General features: G+C 52.5%; 5 protein-coding genes across 5 annotated transcripts; 2 read left to right on the top strand and 3 right to left on the bottom strand.

Annotated features, from left to right (window-relative positions):
• Positions 1 to 829: 829 nt before the first annotated feature.
• BO82DRAFT_214394 (putative C6 transcription factor) lies at positions 830 to 4,260 on the bottom strand. Its single transcript, XM_025630728.1, has 2 exons — positions 2,490 to 4,260; positions 830 to 2,440 (listed from the first exon to the last, which is right to left on the bottom strand). The coding sequence occupies exons 1-2, from the start codon at positions 3,863 to 3,865 to the stop codon at positions 895 to 897; spliced, it is 2,922 nt and encodes a 973-aa protein (XP_025486408.1). The 5' UTR covers positions 3,866 to 4,260; the 3' UTR covers positions 830 to 894.
• A 3,800-nt stretch (positions 4,261 to 8,060) lies between these two features.
• On the bottom strand, positions 8,061 to 8,345 carry BO82DRAFT_359322 (uncharacterized protein). Its single transcript, XM_025636549.1, has one exon. The coding sequence runs from the start codon at positions 8,261 to 8,263 to the stop codon at positions 8,081 to 8,083; it is 183 nt and encodes a 60-aa protein (XP_025486407.1). The 5' UTR covers positions 8,264 to 8,345; the 3' UTR covers positions 8,061 to 8,080.
• A 2,264-nt stretch (positions 8,346 to 10,609) lies between these two features.
• On the top strand, positions 10,610 to 11,177 carry BO82DRAFT_214368 (uncharacterized protein). The gene has a single exon (XM_025630727.1). The coding sequence runs from the start codon at positions 10,718 to 10,720 to the stop codon at positions 11,111 to 11,113; it is 396 nt and encodes a 131-aa protein (XP_025486406.1). The 5' UTR covers positions 10,610 to 10,717; the 3' UTR covers positions 11,114 to 11,177.
• A 216-nt stretch (positions 11,178 to 11,393) lies between these two features.
• On the bottom strand, positions 11,394 to 12,536 carry BO82DRAFT_359319 (uncharacterized protein). The gene is made up of 2 exons (XM_025636548.1): positions 11,990 to 12,536; positions 11,394 to 11,911 (listed from the first exon to the last, which is right to left on the bottom strand). The coding sequence occupies exons 1-2, from the start codon at positions 12,180 to 12,182 to the stop codon at positions 11,622 to 11,624; spliced, it is 483 nt and encodes a 160-aa protein (XP_025486405.1). The 5' UTR covers positions 12,183 to 12,536; the 3' UTR covers positions 11,394 to 11,621.
• Positions 12,537 to 13,109: 573 nt separating this feature from the next.
• Positions 13,110 to 17,717, top strand: BO82DRAFT_359318 (uncharacterized protein; the record flags this gene model as incomplete). The annotated part of the gene is made up of 6 exons (XM_025636547.1): positions 13,110 to 13,663; positions 13,733 to 13,926; positions 13,984 to 15,097; positions 15,152 to 15,872; positions 15,923 to 15,973; positions 16,023 to 17,717. Coding segments are annotated over exons 1-6 (4,058 nt in total), but the record flags the coding sequence as incomplete, so codon positions are not given.
• Positions 17,718 to 17,766: the final 49 nt, after the last annotated feature.

Genomic DNA, 17,766 nt, shown 5'->3' with positions numbered 1-17,766 from the left:
TTATGGAATTCCTTGAAGGTAAGCCTCAGAGAGATACGTGTACCTGCTTCCGGCTCATGAATTTGTGCTGAATGACTGACTGTGCTGCACCTGGATGGGTACCAACCAGAATTGCTGTGCGTACAATGCAGGGGAAATCGAATGGATAGTCTAGAATGTCCTCTACTGGAGCGCTGTTGACAGACTAGATGATCTGAAAGCAGATCTCTGCGTTGGATATCGATGAAGGCGTTGTTACGAATCCTCCCTTCCCCCCAGTTCTATCTCGCCCCTGCGCCACGCTGTGGCGCCCCCAACAATCTCGCCATCGAGACAGTCCGAGCGACACGCTAGTTGCCAGCGGCTTCTTGTGTCTCTCTTTCCTCTACAAGCTAGGTGCACCGTAAGAACAAAACAGACTACAAGTGATCAAAGGTAATCGTCATAGATTGCTGGAACTGAAATGCCTCCGGTCCATCCAAAAATAAAATAAACCCCCGAACCGAACCGGACGCCACGCTCGACAAATCAACTTGCATGAAACCCCCTTGTCAAGCCATTTCATTCCCATCAGTGTCGTGTCACGCCACAGACAACATTTGCGCCATTGCAAATTCCAATGCTGCCAGAACCAGGAACCAGAAAGAAGACAGAAACAAGAAATGCGACCTGCAAGATCCCTCGGATATGGGTGTATTCCCAACAGGTCTCGACCCTCAAATGAACATCGCGTCAATCCCAAAGCATTGCGTGGTCTCGTCAGTCCGCCGAAGCGCGCATACATAATCATACAGCACAGCAGCCGCGCATATAGCGTAATAATACAACCCAAAAAATGCTCCATCGTGGAAAGAAAAAATCGAAATCGAAGGACAAAGGAAAAGAACGAACAAGGCTTATAATCAATCAAGGAAATCAGCGGGCGAACTCGGTCCACACCGTGGTGAGCCACCCGGCCGGAGTACTCTCGGGAGAAACTGTGGCCGGTAGTTGGTCATACTCGCACCCCTCTAGAAAGGCAAGTACGTCGTCTCCACCTAAGCTCGTCGACCACAAGCTATTAGTGTTAACAACTTCCAGTCCGTCCACGGTCACAGGCGGGGAGGCACCAGGGTGGCCGACTGAGCCGGGAGGAGGCAACAATGGCAACCCATGTGACGGCGCTGCCGCGTTGATCGGAGGAAGTGACTGAGAATAAGGAGGAGGTGGCTGAGTGCGATTGAGCCAAGAGTTCAACGGCTGCAGGCGGTTGGAAGATGTCCCTGGACCATTGTATTGCGAAGACGCCGGTGTCGATGTAGATGGCGGAACGCCGTATGGTCCAGGAGGTCCCAGCGAAGGAAGGTTGGGGGATGACGAATTATACAACGGTCCATCTGGATGGTGTTGCAAAGACGGAAGAGAGTAAGGGGATTGAGATTGCAAGGCGCGATTGGGAGGTAATGGAAGACTAGGCCGACGTTCGCCGTCGGGTCCGGGCAACGGCATACCAGGGCTGTTGATGGGGACCCAGGACTCGCGTCTGCCCCCCGCGCCCTCTAAGGGGGGCTCTCCAGTGTCTCCAGTCTCGCTGCGGACGGCATTACTGCCTGCATCGCTAAGGATAGTAGCCCGTTCACTCGCTGCAGCAAGACCGTCATCATCAATGCCACTCTCCGGGAGTTGGTCCTCGATAATACCGAAATCAAGGAACAACTTCTCCAGGAGCTTGAACTCCTCCAGACCGCCGCCCGATCCGCCCTCACGTACAGGGCGAATGCCATTGGCGTGAGCGTCGGCCATGTCAGCCGGGTCCGATTTGCGCGATTGTCGCCGAAAGTCACGCTTGACCTTCGAGAAATAAGTGTGCAGCCGATTCAAAGTGCGGAACCAGCCACGCGCCATCTTGAGGCGAGGTCGCATCTCACGCAGGACATCAAGTGCTTTCCGGGCTTGCGCTTGCCCCTGCGTGTTCCGGTCGCTCACATTCTTCGGGGCCAGGACTCCATCGGGATCCATGTGTGGGAAATGAGCAGCGTAGATCCCGATGAAGACGGCATTGTACACTGCGAATCCCACTAGAGGGTTTTCTACCAGCACTCCGCGGTCTTGGCAAGTCACGACCAGATCCATCATTTGTCGGGCCGCGCTGAACAACGCCCGAGCACTTTCACGCCAGAACCCATCAGCAAGTCCGGCCTTCTCCATCGGAAAGAGCGGCTCATCCAATGGTCCGACAGGTTCGGTGCATCGTACCGGGAGGAAGGGGATGTAGGCACGGTGAAGAACAATCACCGACAGGAAGTGGACCACATGCATGACTGTGTAAGGGGCGAGAGTGTTATTTTTGTACATGATGTGGGTATCGGTGTTGCGAGGAGAATATTGTAGGTTGCGGGACAAGCCATCCTGGAATTCACTGAGCATTGCTCGAAGCTTCGAAAAGCGTGATTCAGGGTGCCACGGAGGCCATTGCTCGGTTCTACTAACAATTAGAAGAAATCGTGCCAAGGGAATGAGCGCAGACATACCTTCTCCCCCCAGCACACGACCATTTGGCGATGCTGCCCCAAATGCGAATTATCCGGATGATTCGACTGTGGACCGACTCCTCAGCACCGACCTCCCAGCGGTCGATCTCATCCTCACTCGAGTCTTTCCGACGGGAGATAGGAGACCACGCTTTTGCATCTCCTGGACCAGCACTCGGCATTCGGTCATCTCCCAAGCCTCCTAAACTTTGTCGAATGCTGGGAATTTGAACTCCCTGAGCACCGAAACTTGTGGGGCGACGCACAGCGGGCTCACTTAAGCGTGACGTCCGAACACGTTCTCCAAAAGCAAAGGCGTTATCACTGGGGAGCTGGATGGCGAGCTCCTTGACGCGAATCATGCGCGGGCGGTACTTGCCGCTGCTCAGACACCGGTCGAGGATGAAACAGGCCCAAAATGTCCGGCGCTTTGTCTCTTGAGCGATGACATCGTCGGAAGTTTGCTCCCGTTGCTCGAGAGGACGCCTGGGGAGCCCGAAAAGGTCGGCTTCCGTTTTGAGAACAGGGGATCGAGGTCCCTCGCGGAATGGCATCTCGTTCTCCAGCTCAAAGGGCAGACCCATCGCTTGAGAAAGCCGAATTGCCATCCCCACGTATAGCCAAGCGCTCCTCCCACGGCACATCCCCCATTCATGCAAGGCCAGCATCAGCAAGGCTTGTACGCGCGTCAGGTCGGGCACTGCCAGACTAGCACCATCAACACCGGCCAGCCGGCTGCGCAACGCTGTCGCATAATATTCGGAGGCAACGAGAGGGTTGGAGGGATTTCCAGGGGACGATGGGGAATGGTATGCGACAAGCTGAGGGTGGAAGCGTGCCGTAAGAGCGAGAACACCGAGGGGGATGAGCGGGTTGAGATCTGATTTAGTCGCGGGAGGACTTTGCGCGGAATCGCGTGTCGCATCGGCGTTGTTCGGAGGAGGGGGGTTGGAGGAGTTGGAGGAAAGGTGACGCGCTTGGCCGATGAAAGATGCGGGATGTACGAAGGGTAGCATAGTCGCGAAGTGGGATTGGAAAAGGTCGAAGACGGCATCCCAAACTTTGTTGGTCAGGATTGATGCATCCAGCACATCGGCACCAATCTTGGACGCATCTTTAGCAGCTGAGGAGGAGAGACCAACCGTCTTGCGCGAGCGTTGTCGCTTGGGACTGTCCCAATCGCCGTTGCGCTCCTCGCCTTCCGCCAGGGCGGCGAGGTCCCGTTTCGCGGCACCACCGCCCATACCGATTGCGGGGGCGGGATATACACATTCTCGGCCAGAAGACTCACACGCGCGACAAGTGGTGTCAATGCCAGCGTTCACACATTTGATCTTGCTCCGCCGACAGCGAGCACAAGCAATACTGGAGCGCATTCTGATGAAAAGGGTGGGCACGAGAGACGGGCAAGCCGTCTCTCTGATAAGATACAAAGGAAGGAAAGGACGGAGGGGACAACGGTGGTGGGTAAGAAGGGTTGAAGGAAAGGGAGGGACGACAGCCCCAAGGACTGCAGGCACCAAGAGCGAAGAGGTAGCAGTAGTGGTGGTTTGTGTCTCCGCAAGTTGCTACAGTTCCCGTCCGCCGTATTTCTCCGGTCAATTTTCCCCGGGATTCCGAGCCAGACGCCAGACGGTCTGGGTTGCAAGGGGGGACAGCAGCGATGCCCGGTCTTTTCACGGGCTGTTGTTCATTGTTCGCTGTCAGTACCACAACCCGGTTTCTGAGAGGGGGGTGAGGGGGTAGAGCTTTGAGGATCTACCGATGATGTCCGTGACGAAGCGTGTACTTACAAATCTTTTGAATGATGTTTATTGGCGTAGATTCTTTGCGTTCTGATGCCGGTAGCACGCAAGGGGAGTTAGATCTGAAGCCGGGAAGTAGTCGGTCAGTTTAGGAAATAGGTGTAGGAGTCGAGTGCTGGCGACAGCTATATTGAGATGTTCTCAACCAACACAGCAAGATGCTAGCAGAAGGGAAGGTATAGGAAAGGAAGGTAAAAAAAAAAAGAAAAAGAGAGGGGGGAAAAAAAAAGAAGTCCAGTTGGAGTGGAGAGGGCGTGGGATGAGTACAAAAAGGAAGAGAGTGGCCGTAGGTAGTAGACGGCCGGGGAACGGGAAAAATGAAACCGAATGCGATAGGCGCGAGAATTCGGGCACACGAGAAATTAAATTAAACCCCCGATGTAAGCAAAGTGTGCGACTGGGGGAGAGAAGGTGGAGGAGGGGGGGGGGGGGGGGAAGGGTGGGCGAGATGGAAAAAAGGAAGAATCCAGATGGAGTCTGGTCGGGTAAGAAAGGGAGAGTTCGGCGAGGCTAGTGTGTGTGTGGGGGAGAGAATGTGAGGATGAGGAGGGAAGTGTGGATGGATGGGGATAAAAAGAGGGAAAGAAGAGGAAGGGGAAAAAAAGACAACAGAGGCATAGAGTAATGGTAAGTAAAGAATAACCCTTCCAAAAAATCATGAAAAGAAAATCAAAAAAATTGTAGTCAAATAAAAAGGCAAAATAATAAAAAAACAATAAGAATAATAATAGCAATGGAGAGAGCAAGCAAGCAAGCAAGCAAGCAGGCAAGCAGGCAAGCAAATCGCCAGACTAACCGTAAAGACGGAATACGCGGAGTGTGGGGGAGAGCCCGATTCTCTTCTCGCCCAGGGTCGGGGCTCCGGTCCGGCAACGCGCGCGTGGGTTGCGCAGGGGACAATGTCTGGCAACCTCAACTCGGGTAGATTAGGGAAAGGGAAGCTTGACGATAGATGGAGAAATTATGATTCAAAAAGCCGGGGAGAGAAGGAGAAAGACGGGGGGGGTCTAAGATTAGTGTTAGTCTCGAAATGGCCTCCTTCTAAAGGTGGACTGGCCCCATCTGACAATGATGATGGTATAGACGAAGAGGAAAATGAAGTAAAAGAAGCTGAGAAGGCCGGCCGAGGATTGAACAGCGTCAAGGGAATCCCAACCAGGCAAGGCGCCATCCGCATTTGCGGAGGCCCGACAAGAGTTAGTCCGGAGCGGGTCTAGTGCGGCCTGAGGATGCAAGGACGCGACCGAGCGGCCGGAGAGAATGAGAGTGTGGAGCAAGATTCCGAGTGCCGAGATGGGAAAATACTCTGGTATATTTCTTTGAAGGAGAAGATGAAGATTATGATCTCAATAGCATGGTGGAACAAATAGATAGAGCCAAAGTACTTCGTATACTTCAGTCTTTCTGCAATGGCGGAGTGACTAAATAGTTGTAAATTCAATTAACGAGTACTATGTCTCCGTAAATAAGAAACAAAGCCCAGCACCTCCCGTAAATCAGGGAAGAGTCCCGAGTCGAGTCGGGTAAATTACCTACCCTCCTAGACAACCTGCTGGTTGGGTCACGGCGTCACGCTGGGTAATAATACACGGACTCGGGTGCCAGTTGGCGGCGACAGCCGATGTTTGCTTCGGTATGTTGGCTGGGCCATGCCGTCTGGTCTTCATCCACTATTCAGGTACTACTGTACGTATGTACGTACAATCACCCATGAGATCACAAAGGGGGAAGGATGGGGAGAGCCTTGAACAGGAGGGAAAAGGAGGGGAAGAGAAGCGAGATGGATCACAAAGATCATCAGGGTAGGACTCATTTTGTCGTCATGATTGATTCTTGCATACGGAATACTGATTGATCATTCACCCCCAGGCCAACTCCTGACTCCTGATCTGATCTGATCTGGTCTGGTCTGGTCTGGTCTGGTCTGGTTACCGACCGACCGACCGAAGGACTGAGAGGCAGAGAGACAGACAGGATGCCGGTTAGCAGCAGCCGTGTGTGGAACGTCACTTGACCGCCATCTGGCCCATTCCATTACCTAACTTGACCTTCCCCCAGCCCTGCTCCCGGCTTATTGTCGTCGATCAATGTCAGTCCCCGAGCACTTGAGTGATCAAGTACTCCGTGTAGGTGGACCAGTTAGGGTTTTTAGGGGCATTGTTGAAAACATTTATTGAAACGAGGGTCTCTCTAATCGCTACAATCACAACACGGAGACGATTAGTTGAATTGCGGCGATGGGGGTGCCAGAAGACATTGTGACCCCCCCCCCCCCCTCCCTCTCCGATCCTCCCTTCCCCCAGTGAAAAACGTTACAAAGAATCCGGGGATTGCATGACGCGAACCCCCAAAAAGACAATACCGCCGACCCTGCCACCGCGAACCCATCCTCCACGATTCATTCATTCACCCATCCATCCATCCCTTTAATCAATCCTTCTGTTCCATGTCTACATGTCTACACGACCCGACCTCCACAACCATCCAACCATTCAACCATTCCTACTCGGGCACACGGCCTGATCGCTTGGATGCTGCCACTGCCGCCAGTCACAGCCCACCGACTAACCCAGCCACAATACCCCGGAATGCAAGTCTAAACTCAACCCCAACCCCAGAACAGCAAGTGACACGGGTCAACCCCCGGTTAAGCCAAACGGGACGGCGAAGGGTAGGCGACGGAGGAATAACAACGACAAGGAGGGGCAAAAAGCAACGGCAACTGAGTCTCAGCCGACCACAATTTGTGATAAACCTCGGGTATCGACGCATCTGATGGGCGAGCCAAGACCTCCAGGGCTGACATAGTCAGACGGGCTCCTCATTTTCCCTCTCGTTGCGGAGGGTATTTCTCTTGTCGGATGTCTCTTTTCCCACCTCCCCTGCATCGGATCTCCCCGCGGGGGAGAAGAACGAGATGAGATCACAGTCAGCCGGGGCTCCCTGCGCTGGCCGGACACCCCATGCAGCACAAGGTTGTCTCATCTCGCACTCCCCCCTCCTCTTTCTCCTCCTTTCCCTGCCCTGCTGCTGCTGCTGCTTCTCTCTCGGACCAGACTGAATGAAGAGGGAAGATCGTATATCATCCTTGACGGGATTGGTTGCCGTCAGGGATACGGTACCCGATCGACAGAGTCCCGGAGAATCCTACTCGCTGACATTCAAGCCTCAAAAGGCCTGTGCAGCCCGATTGTGGTCATGGACCTCAATTGGCTATGCATCCTCAGTCCATTCTTCAAGAAATGTTATCATTGTCGTCACAGGTTGGTTGGTAGGTACGGTAGGTACCTAGTACCTCCACTAAGTATGCTGCACTTCCCATTTGGGCGAGTCAGTTCATTGTACTGTAGTTACATCAGTCTGTACGTATGATGATTGTTCCTAAGCCGACCGATCGGAGCCAACCCGGCAAGTCCCCGCGCCCATTTAACCGGTTATCCCGTGGCCGCTCAATCGGGCCAACCGGGGATGCTGATTGGTCTCCACCGCCACCCGAGGCATCAAGCGAACCGACCCCGCAATCACGGAGAAAGGCTGAGAAGCAACTTGTTGGAACAATGGAAATGATTCATTAGTCATGCCCTGAATGGGGGCAGCCAATGCGCGACTGGTGACTGCACGAGGAAACCCCCATTCCCCCAACTCCCCCTCCGGAGGTCGACCGATGTGACGACGGAGAGACACTAAGACTGAGGAAGGAAGGTCCCTTCTGCAGCCTGCCACTAAGCCACCACCTGCCCACCTGCTGATGTTCTTTCTGCTTGCAGTAAGTTCACCCGCCGCCTGTCAAGCCGCCGGAGTTGCTGGCTCGGGAGTCTGACGACGAGACCTTACCATGGGTGGGATGAGGAGACGCTGGTCGGCAAACCAGCAAGCAACAACAATTATTCCTAGCCCTGGAACAGGTTGTCTTCGGCAGACCATCACATGCACCTCTGGAACCCGGAGAACGACGAGTCTGGTCTGCATGCCAGTGACCCGAGGATCATCATCCCGACCCCTCCTCACAGTCAGACAGTTAGACGGGCAGTGACAATTCTTTTCTCTTTCAGACCAGGGGAAAGAGGAACTTATTCATCACAGTGATGATGACCACACGGGAAGTGTGAAAAATCGCGAAATTACCAATCTCGAAAAAAAAAAACCCCCAACGATCCCATGACCTGGCCCCAAGACAAACCCAGCCAAGCCATGCCCAGCCAACCACCACGCGAGCCCCTCTCCACTCCGCCCAGTCCTTTGAGAGTCTTACAACTTCAGCGAGTGACTCCAAGGCAATTAAACCTATTGAATCCCTCTTTCTATCCCGCTTTCGTCATAGCTCGGCTTTTTCTCCCCAGGCGTCTTCCCCCCCGAATCGGCCAGGCCCGCCAGTGCGGTCAATGAACGGTCGTCCATTCGTTGGCCTGTCCATGCCACGAGTTGCACTAATCTCGAACAAGTCTAGCCGCCTTCCGACGGACGGAGCACTACCTCTACTTTTCCCAGGCCTGAGGCACCCCCGATTCTTCTCCGGTTGCTTCGGGGAAAGGAAAGGAGGGGAGCGTTTGTCTAGTGGGCACAACTCTTTTCCGGGGCTGCATTTTATCCATCAATTTCCCTCACTCGCGGGTAATTACAGACGTTGAACTGACAGCTCGTCAATGTTACTTGCTGGCCATGCTGCTAGGTGCTCAGGCCTTCCGCAATCTCGTCGTAGCAATGGTTGCACCTTATCTGACTTGCACCACTTGTCTCGGATTTAACCAGATGCACGTGGGTTGCGCCCAACCCTAATTGTTTGCCGGGGGTGTATGGAGTGCTAATCCATCCTGCTACAGTCCAGCAACCGGATACTTGTCTGGCTGGCTCCTTCACGGTCTCCTCGTACCAACAGGTGACTTTGTGCCTTTCTTCGCTCTGTCATCGATAAGTCCTAGATAGGCACGGCCAGTATATGCTATCTTACCACCAGATTATTCGCTGAGATCGTCCGTCCCGCGTCGACCCCCTGAACATTGTAGCAACGGCTATGGGCTTTGTTTGTTCCCGTCAAATTGCACCCAGGATGCAGGATTCTGAGCGAACGCTCAGTTCCTAGCAAGCGGTCAATGGGCCTAGCTGCCTAGTAAGCTGGAGTAAAGCTCATCCAGGTGCCGGCCTGTCCCGAGTTCAGCCGCACCAGAATAAGAAGCCCTCTGGAGTCTCGATCCGCGTCTGAGAGACAGGATCTGATCCCGCCATTGAGCGGCTTTTTCTTAGTAACAGCTTGTCATGCGGACAGAGGATCTTAGGCGAGAACCCTCCCCAGCGGGCCTCGCCTGTGGTGGCTTGGATTGGCAGGCGACGGACACAGCCTGGAGTCTCGGGACTTTGGGGTCCTTACTTTCCGACATAGGTTCAACCTTCCTTCCGGATAGAGCAAGCCGATTTGTTTACGAGTACAATGTGATTGATGTGGGTGGAGTTTCGGATTACACTATGGAGTGTGGGCACCCGTTTCGAAGGATGTGTGGCAAATCGATGCGGAGGACGAGCAATAGAGCAACCGGACCCCAGACTCTGACATGTCACGTATTACCGTGTTCCCCCATCTTGTCCCCCCTCAGATCAAGCCGGTTATGCTTTCGCTTTCCCCTCTCACCCTTCTCCTCCTCCTCCCGCCGCCGTGGGGAGCCCGGTTACCCGGGGAAGAGTCGTGGTGCTTCCACGGGGATAAATAAGTCCGTAGTTCGGATGATCGTAACCTGGCTCAAAGATGACGAAGGGATGGGGGCATGGTTGACAAAGGTACAGGATACGTAGACTCCGACTGCTCTAATCCTAGAGCATGTAGGAGTAGTGTACGCAGTCGAAGAATGAGGCCTTCGGGAAGGTGGAAACCTTCCCAGTGACTTGTGATGATGGCAGAGCTCGCTCCCGATCCAACCGCCCCGGGATTTTCCGTCCGTCGGCCTTCCGTCATGCATTCAAATGAAGGATTGAGGACTGACAGCCGTCGGGAACCGGATTTATCGATTGCTCTATCGTGTCTATGCTTGCGTACGACCGAGGTGAGATCGGGACTTCGTGAACTAAACCTACTGTCTGCCATTGCTGGCCGTGATGGACTTGCCCTCGAGGTCGGGTTGATGAGCTTCCGACTTCGGCCAGATCCTGCAGTCCTCATACGTGCATGCCCTCCAATAGTGCATTGTGTTGTACAATGTCTACTTCCCTTATGCTAGCTATGCCAATGGAATACGCACATCCGGAGCAATGGCCGGCACTATCTCCTTCCCAAGGCCTGCCTCGGATAATCTACCAAAGGTAGCATTCTTGAAGGTGACTAAGTCGTATTATCTCCGATTCTTTTGTCCTGGCCCCGATGTGCTCGGATTGTTCCCATGCCGATGTTCATGTAACTGGATCAAGGTATAACTTAAGGAATAGGATTCGCATTCTATGTGCGGAAGTTATGTACAGCACCTACCGCCTCGGCCGAATAGATCTCCCTCGCGAAGCCCCTCCACCGGTAGAGAGGAGAGCTTGTATTGTAGTTGTGACGGTCATCACTTGTTATATATCCTTCTCATGTGCAGGGTCTTCCAAATTATGTTTCTATGGTCTGGGCTGTGTATCCCCAATCGTGAGGGCGGCGGTAATGGGTTGGAGTTTGAACGGCAGACTGCATCGGAAATATATTCCCGATGGTCTTCGCATCGGACACTGAATGTAGCGGAGATGTTGTTTTTACAATCTAGACATGGAGAATGTCTAGGTCTATCTGTTTTCAACAGTTTAAGCTATTCAGTCTGGTTTTCTGGGATTGAGTTTTTTTTTGACTTGGTGGTAGTGTAAATGACTTGGGCGGTCGAGGCGGGTGGTGGGACATGTTACGGCATCACAGAGTAAGAGGACGGACTTGTGGACGTGGATACTCCGTCATGTCATTTGTAGACATGCGCTATGAATTGTTCGAGACTAAAGTATCTGTCGACGTCTACTGATTGATGTATGCGGTCCGAATCCATTGGGTCGAATCATACGAGGGAAGGAAGGCGTAACTACCCTGTCCCATCGAGCAAGGCTCTTCTTGCAGGACTCATGATCGCTTACTGTATGTAGTATGTCAATTTCCCGCAAAGATATACAAGCTTGACAGCGCACCTGGCGCGTTCGATTCGAAGGTGAGCTAAGCCCTTCGTGAATGGCTGGAAACTCAACGCTAAATAGAAAGTGATTGGGAGATGACGCCTTTTTCTCAGAGACCGATATTCCCCATGAACGCCCGCATGCAACGCCGTAAATAAACACCCAAGAGAAAACAGTCGTCCAGGTAGCTCATGACAATAAGTGCGCAAATAGATTACTGCCGGCTCTGCATCCGTCCGAACAAGAAGAACGAGCCCCATCCTCGGTGTGTCGCGGCCGTTTCAGATACATCAGGCTTCTCGACCTGGCCCGCGGCCTCTTGCGCTCGAGACGCGGACCGGGTTTCAGTGTCTGCGCGGATGCCGACCCGGTTCAACTGGCTTGTCGGCGTTTTGACGATCGACCCCCGTTCGATGTCCGGGGTGATGCGCTCGGTTGAGTAGAGCGCTTCGCGCATCTGCCAGCGCCGTTTCTTGAACACGATGAAGATGGTTGTGAACGAGACTGCGCTTTCGTGATTAGCGGGATGGTTTCAGCGGGACTCTCCCCTTTTCTGGGCGATTTAGACGTGGAGGGACCTACTTCCAACGACGATAACTAAAGCGACGATCGTGCATAGGATGATCATGCCTTTCGAGGAGACGCTTTTCGTCTCCGAGGTCGACGCGGAGTCATCCTTCTCCTGGCCATCTACCGCGTCGAGCACGCTCTGCGCACAGGCCTGCGCGATCAGCGCTGCAATGATAGCGGGCAAGGAAAGCCGCCTCAAGAGCATAGCGCTGTGTTCTATGTGCGGGTTTATTGACGATCGGGGAGAAGGAGGGTTGGTGGAAGATCTTGATCGGCGATGCACAGCGTTGTGTGACTTGAAATCTGGGCGAGAAGAGAATTGTCAGTGAAGTGGGAAAGCAGGGGGAAATATGAGAAAAGAGCTTCTGCAGACTGGGTGACTATGCTTGGGCTTGACTCCTCTGCACGTTCACCATCTAGGGGTTGTGGTGTTTCGAGAAGAGGAGCTATCCTTGACTGTTCGCTTGTGATAGGCTCGCTGGAGACAGCCTTGATCTCTGCTGGATGGACATAAAGTCGTCAGCTGCATCCATTAGACCTGTAGAATGGACGTTTCATTGCTCAGGTGCTTGAAACATTGTATCAAATCAGAGGCGAAATGCGCTCGGAGAAGGCGTGGTGTCGGCGCCTGCAAGTGACCAATGGTTCGATTGGGTCGGGCCCGTTTGTCGCTGGGGGGAGAAGGGTGGGTTAAGCGCGCCGTCTACTCCGCAGAAAGGTCCTCCTCAATACCTACTATGCTGCACTCTATATGACATGACTGTCTCCCGGTCCAATATTAGGATAGCGGTGCAGGGAGCTGCAAATAGCTTTGTTTTGTGCGGATGTCACACTCAATTTAGCAACACGATGAAGAATCGTCGATTCTGCAGAAGACCAAAAGAGTATCGCGCATCTTGGACACATTAGCGTGATGAATGATCTTTTTCACCCCGGGGTTTGTATGATTGTACCCCAAAGTTTGAAGCTCAAGTAAATGCGATGTCGAAAGGTGGTGGGTTCTCTCGTCGCAATGAGGGAAGGCTCCTCACTGCTGGCTAATGGTGTGGATTGCCGCAGATGGAAGGCACTCGGCGATACCTACTAAACTGGTAGGTGCCCCCCCAGTGAGGTACCTACCTAAGAATCTTTACCAGAAATGAACTTCAGTCTATCCTTCTTCACCTAAGACTCTTTGCCTACACTGTTCTTAGCTGCTGTCCTTCGTCATCGTCATTCCTTGCTCATTCTCTTTGTCGTGCCATAGACCGACAGCTACGTCGATATGCAGACTAGCGAGATGTCGAAGATGGCTAACGAGACACCACCAAGCCTTATCACCGCAACAGCCGGCACAGACAGCACGTTCGATGAGGTAGAGGAACTGTTCTTGCTCCAGGTGGCGGTTGCCAACAACGAGCCTCTTTCCCCACAACTCCAGGCTGTAATGGCGACCCAAGACACTACAGCTCCAACCAACAAACCTGCGGAGAGACGTCCATCGCCGTTACTTATGGAGCGACCGAGAAGTTCTGGTCTGGACCTATCGGCCTTTTCTTTTGCAAAGCCTGCAAAAGGCCGCAAGCCATTCACTCTTCAGGCATCGACTAAGCCATCATCGTCCACAGCTGCGCTGCACAATAGTACCATTCAGCACGAGCATGGTGCAGGAGAGCCCTTGAATGAGGCAACTAGAAGCTTACCAGGGTAAGTCGCTCCTGAGGACTGGAAGGAGGGGCTGTAGTACAGACCACTAAGTCAACCTTCTCGAACTAGTGATCAACAAACATCTAGCACGCAAAAGCCACAAACTCGGACCCCACAGATCAAGAAACAGGATTCTAGGCAGCCTTGTTCCCCGCCGTCTGACAAGGGCTTGCATGGTTCGAGTTCTGAGAAGGCTGTGGTGCCTCATGCAGACAAGTTGCCTATGAGTGCCGAACACGGGACCCTTGTGTTCGATTCATCCAGTGAGTGGACCCGATTTTCCGAATCCAAAGGTACCTGGCTTCTGACAATGCTCGTAGAAAAAGACAACGAGATGAGGAAAACCTCTAGTCCTCCGAGCCATCATCCAATTTCCCAAGCACCTGCAGTCAGCAGGGCCGACAATCATGGTCCTCCTTTGGGTGATGAGCACAATGCACCAAAACCTATGCATGCAGCACAGGATCTGGTTCCACAAATGCAGATCTCAGAGGCCAGTGAGATGGCTCAAACATACCCGGTGGGCCATGAAAGCGAGAAGTATAGGGTCTCTAAGCGCCGCCGCTCCAGCAAAACTCGTCACTCACGCAATGTCAGACCAACTCGCATACCATCAGGGGATGATGGCTCTTCCTTGTCCGAAGAGAGTCTATTTCATTTGCTAATCGGACGGATCAAAGCTCGTGAAGAAAATGAGGCTGCCGCGGTCGAATTGAAAGAGCAGATGGAAGCTTGCATCTCTGGCCTAGCTGACGAAAATAAAGCGCTGAAGAGTCAACTTGCAGTATCCGACAAGGTCATCCGTAAGAGGACGTTCGAATTAGGAGCTTACAAGTCTCAGGTCAATGCATGGCAGTCAAAGATATCAAACATCAAAGGCTTTGTCAATCAGCTTGGCTCTGACTTCCAGACCCTCCGTAGCGATGCAAACCGGCTCTTGGCGGCGAAGAAAAGCGCGCATGCCGAAAGGTCAGATATTGACAAAAGTATTGATGATGCTAAGGCACAAGTAGCTAAAGCTTCCGAGGCTGCCAGCAAAGGAAGAGAGCAGTTATTGCGGTCAGAGAGCCAGGTTGACCTATTGAAACAGGCTCTTTCTGCAACAGAGGAGAATACGAGATACGTTCGAGGCCAGCTTTCCGATGAGAAGAAAAGAACTAGACTTCTTGAGCAATACATTCAAGAATGCTCCCGCAGTCAAGAACCAAGACTTAGTCAAATCAGGGCTGATCAACTAGCGATTCTGAAGCGATTCGAGGCCGTGTTCCACGCCTTGGGTAGCCAGCAAGAGCGATCTCAAAATGCCATTCAGCAAACGATCGGGCCTAGCTTGGACAAATGTGTTACAACACTTGACAGTCTCGGTGAAAAGGTTGCAAACAATGATTCGAGTGTAAAGGACTGCATGGACGGCGTCAAGGGTGAAATATCACGGTGAGCTCTCAAGAGTTGGGAAATGCTGCCTTAGTGCTGATCATGAATTAACAGCATTGGAGGTGAATTGGTTCAACTACACGACTTGACCAAAGAATGCTGTGCAAATGATGGCGGCTTTATGACGAACCTGAACGAGCAACTTCAAAGGGTCACAAGTCAGATTGCGAGTGAATCAACGCTGGTCGAACGAATCTCCATGCATACGGAGCATTTCGGCGGACTAAAAGAAGCTCTTGAGCGCCTATTACCATTGACTGACCAATTGAACTGTTCTATTGATGCATTGAGGAACAATGAAGCAAGGCTTTGCGGCCAAATGAAGCAATTCGAAGCCGACCTGGGTGAGGCACGGACTCTCAAGAATTCTGAAGCTGCTGCACTTGAATTCACGCGCCACGAGTTGGAGAAAGCTCAAATAGAGGGCAGGATGCAGAAAGTGGTGGCAGAGTCGGAGGCCATGGCAGAGAAGTTGAGAGCCAAGGACCTCGAGAACAAAGCCATTCAATCCTCCCTGCTTAAAGCCGAATCACGAACTCAAAAGATAGAACCCTGCGTCATGAAGCTCGAAGCGGAAGTCGTCACCCTGAAAGATGCAGTCAGACAGAAGGAGAGCCAAGTCCGAGAGGAGTTGGGCCGGGCCAGTGTCATAGCTCGCGAGCAGATCAAGGCCAGATACGAACAGCAACACCGCGATCTGTTGAAAGAGAAAGCTGATTTAGCACAATCAGTGGAACTTCTTCAAAAGCAGATTGACGTTACTAAATCAACATTTGTAAGATGTCCTTTCCCAGTTTCTCGATTATGTGAGCTCACAATTTACAGGATGAGTTCAAGATTTCACGAGACAAACAATATGCCGATCGAGGTATCCTTGTGAGTGGCCTGTATGAGGAATAGCCAGACGAGTTCTGATTGTTTATAGCTTGATTCAAAGACAAAAGAAGTCGAGGAGTTTACTTGTCGTGAATCCAAGACGGTCACTAAATTAGCTGAGCAAGAGCAAGAGCTTAAAAGACTGGCGGAACAAACAGCTCTGGCCGAAGCGCGTAGTATCGGTCTCCAAGATCAATTTGAAGAAACGAAGAAGAAGGCACACGCCCTCGAAGACGATCTTGTCAATACCCGTGACGAGAAGAACAAGATTCAGACAGAGTTGCAGCATAAGCTCGACGCTCTTTTGCAAGACAACATGGAAAAACAAGAAGAGTGTCACAAAATCCAGGAGAGGCTCACATCTGTCTCAGCAGAACGAGCGGATCTTGAGAGCAGCAAGCTGAAGACAAAGGATGAAATCCACACACTCCTCAAGCGGGTGCAAGACTCAGAAGCCTGGGTAAACAAACTCACGGAGCTTCTCCGTCGTGCAGGTCTCGCTGCGGCTACAGACTCGCTTACGGAGATCTGGAGCAGGTTCGAGGTGACCTTGCTTTCTACGGCTGGCATTGCGGTTGATAGTCGAAATGAAACTTGGGTCAATCCTGTTGAAGAGAAGTCCTTTAGTGCGAGTGGCGGTGGCTTGCTACCCCAGGAGGATATGGAAAAGCCCGAGCACGTCAATTCTAAGTTGACAAGCGTCGCTACAACAGTACCTGACAGTCAGGCGACCACTTGTCTTTCACCAGCGAGGCGAAGTGACGGAATCAGTAACGACGAGGCTTCCGTGGACTCAATGTGCTTGCTGGGGTCAGCTATCGTTCCGTTTTCCAGCATCCAGCAGCAATCTCCTCGCACTGAATGCCTGTTCTCGAGCAATGATAGCTATGACCTCGCAGCCATGTTAATATTTACTCCGGAAAGTGGAGCAGTGGCAGGTAGCTCCGCCGTGGCAGAGCTAGCTGCGAACTGTTCTACAAGCTCGCCCAAGCGTACGGGACAAGACTTGATGGAAGGGCAGCAGAACTCCCCATCAAAAAGTTCTCCGAAGGCCGCAAGCGCAAAGAATGACGGCAGTCCGCGCAAAGGTGAAAGAGCACCCAGGGTTCTCAAGTTAAACTTGAGTAGTGGAAACAGCAAACCTGGTGATAACAGAGCGAAGCACAGGTCGGTCACATTTGAGACGGAAGTCCCTGCCCCGCAAAAAGGGAAACGCAAATTACACGATATGGAGACTGCTCACAGCCAGGGGAGCCCAGCAGACAGCGTTGATGAGGATAATCCCATGCGTTCGCGAAGAACATACTCTAAACAGCAACAGCAGTCAACCATCCGGGTTCAGGCTAAGTCCAAAGGTCAAGTAGCAAGCGCTTCTGAAGAAGACATGGCACACGAGGTCACTGAAGCTGGAACGCCACGTTCTCTCATGAACAAGAGGACTAGAGTATCCTTCGACACAGTCAAGACCACATCGCAGACGAAGACAGTGACTGAGTATTTCGATCGCAAATCGAGCCCTGAAAAGCTTGCTTCTGGAAGCAGCAGACCTGCGCTGAATGACAGTCAGACTGGATTCCAGAAAAAGCCGACTCGAGGTGGTAGAGGCGGCGGCCGAAAGACAAGAGGTGAGTAGAATCTGATAATTAATCGCATGATCGCTGCTGAAGCACCAAGGTGATCGCTATAATGCTCGTTTCAGTCGAGGGAAGTAGATCCCAGCAAAATATGCGCAGGTTGAGTACTCTCCCACACTCTTCCACGCCGATAATAGTGTTCATCTGTGAAGAACGTCG

This window comes from Aspergillus uvarum (assembly GCF_003184745.1).
Source record: "Aspergillus uvarum CBS 121591 unplaced genomic scaffold BO82scaffold_91, whole genome shotgun sequence".
Classification (NCBI taxonomy): Eukaryota; Fungi; Ascomycota; class Eurotiomycetes; order Eurotiales; family Aspergillaceae; genus Aspergillus; species Aspergillus uvarum.
Note: the sequence above shows the minus strand (reverse complement) of the source record. Positions and strands in the feature narration are given on the sequence as shown.

Excerpts from the sequence above, each read along its gene's own strand:
- BO82DRAFT_214394 (XM_025630728.1), bottom strand. The coding sequence starts at position 3,865 with ATGCGCTCCAGTATTGCTTGTGCTCGCTGTCGGCGGAGCAAGATCAAA. Across the intron at positions 2,441-2,489 it reads TCGTGTGCTGGGGGGAGAAG|AACCGAGCAATGGCCTCCGT; the intron begins GTATGTCTGCGC and ends AATTGTTAGTAG.
- BO82DRAFT_359322 (XM_025636549.1), bottom strand. The coding sequence starts at position 8,263 with ATGCAGACCAGACTCGTCGTTCTCCGGGTTCCAGAGGTGCATGTGATG.
- BO82DRAFT_214368 (XM_025630727.1), top strand. The coding sequence starts at position 10,718 with ATGTGCGGAAGTTATGTACAGCACCTACCGCCTCGGCCGAATAGATCT.
- BO82DRAFT_359319 (XM_025636548.1), bottom strand. The coding sequence starts at position 12,182 with ATGCTCTTGAGGCGGCTTTCCTTGCCCGCTATCATTGCAGCGCTGATC. Across the intron at positions 11,912-11,989 it reads TTTAGTTATCGTCGTTGGAA|TCTCGTTCACAACCATCTTC; the intron begins GTAGGTCCCTCC and ends ACGAAAGCGCAG.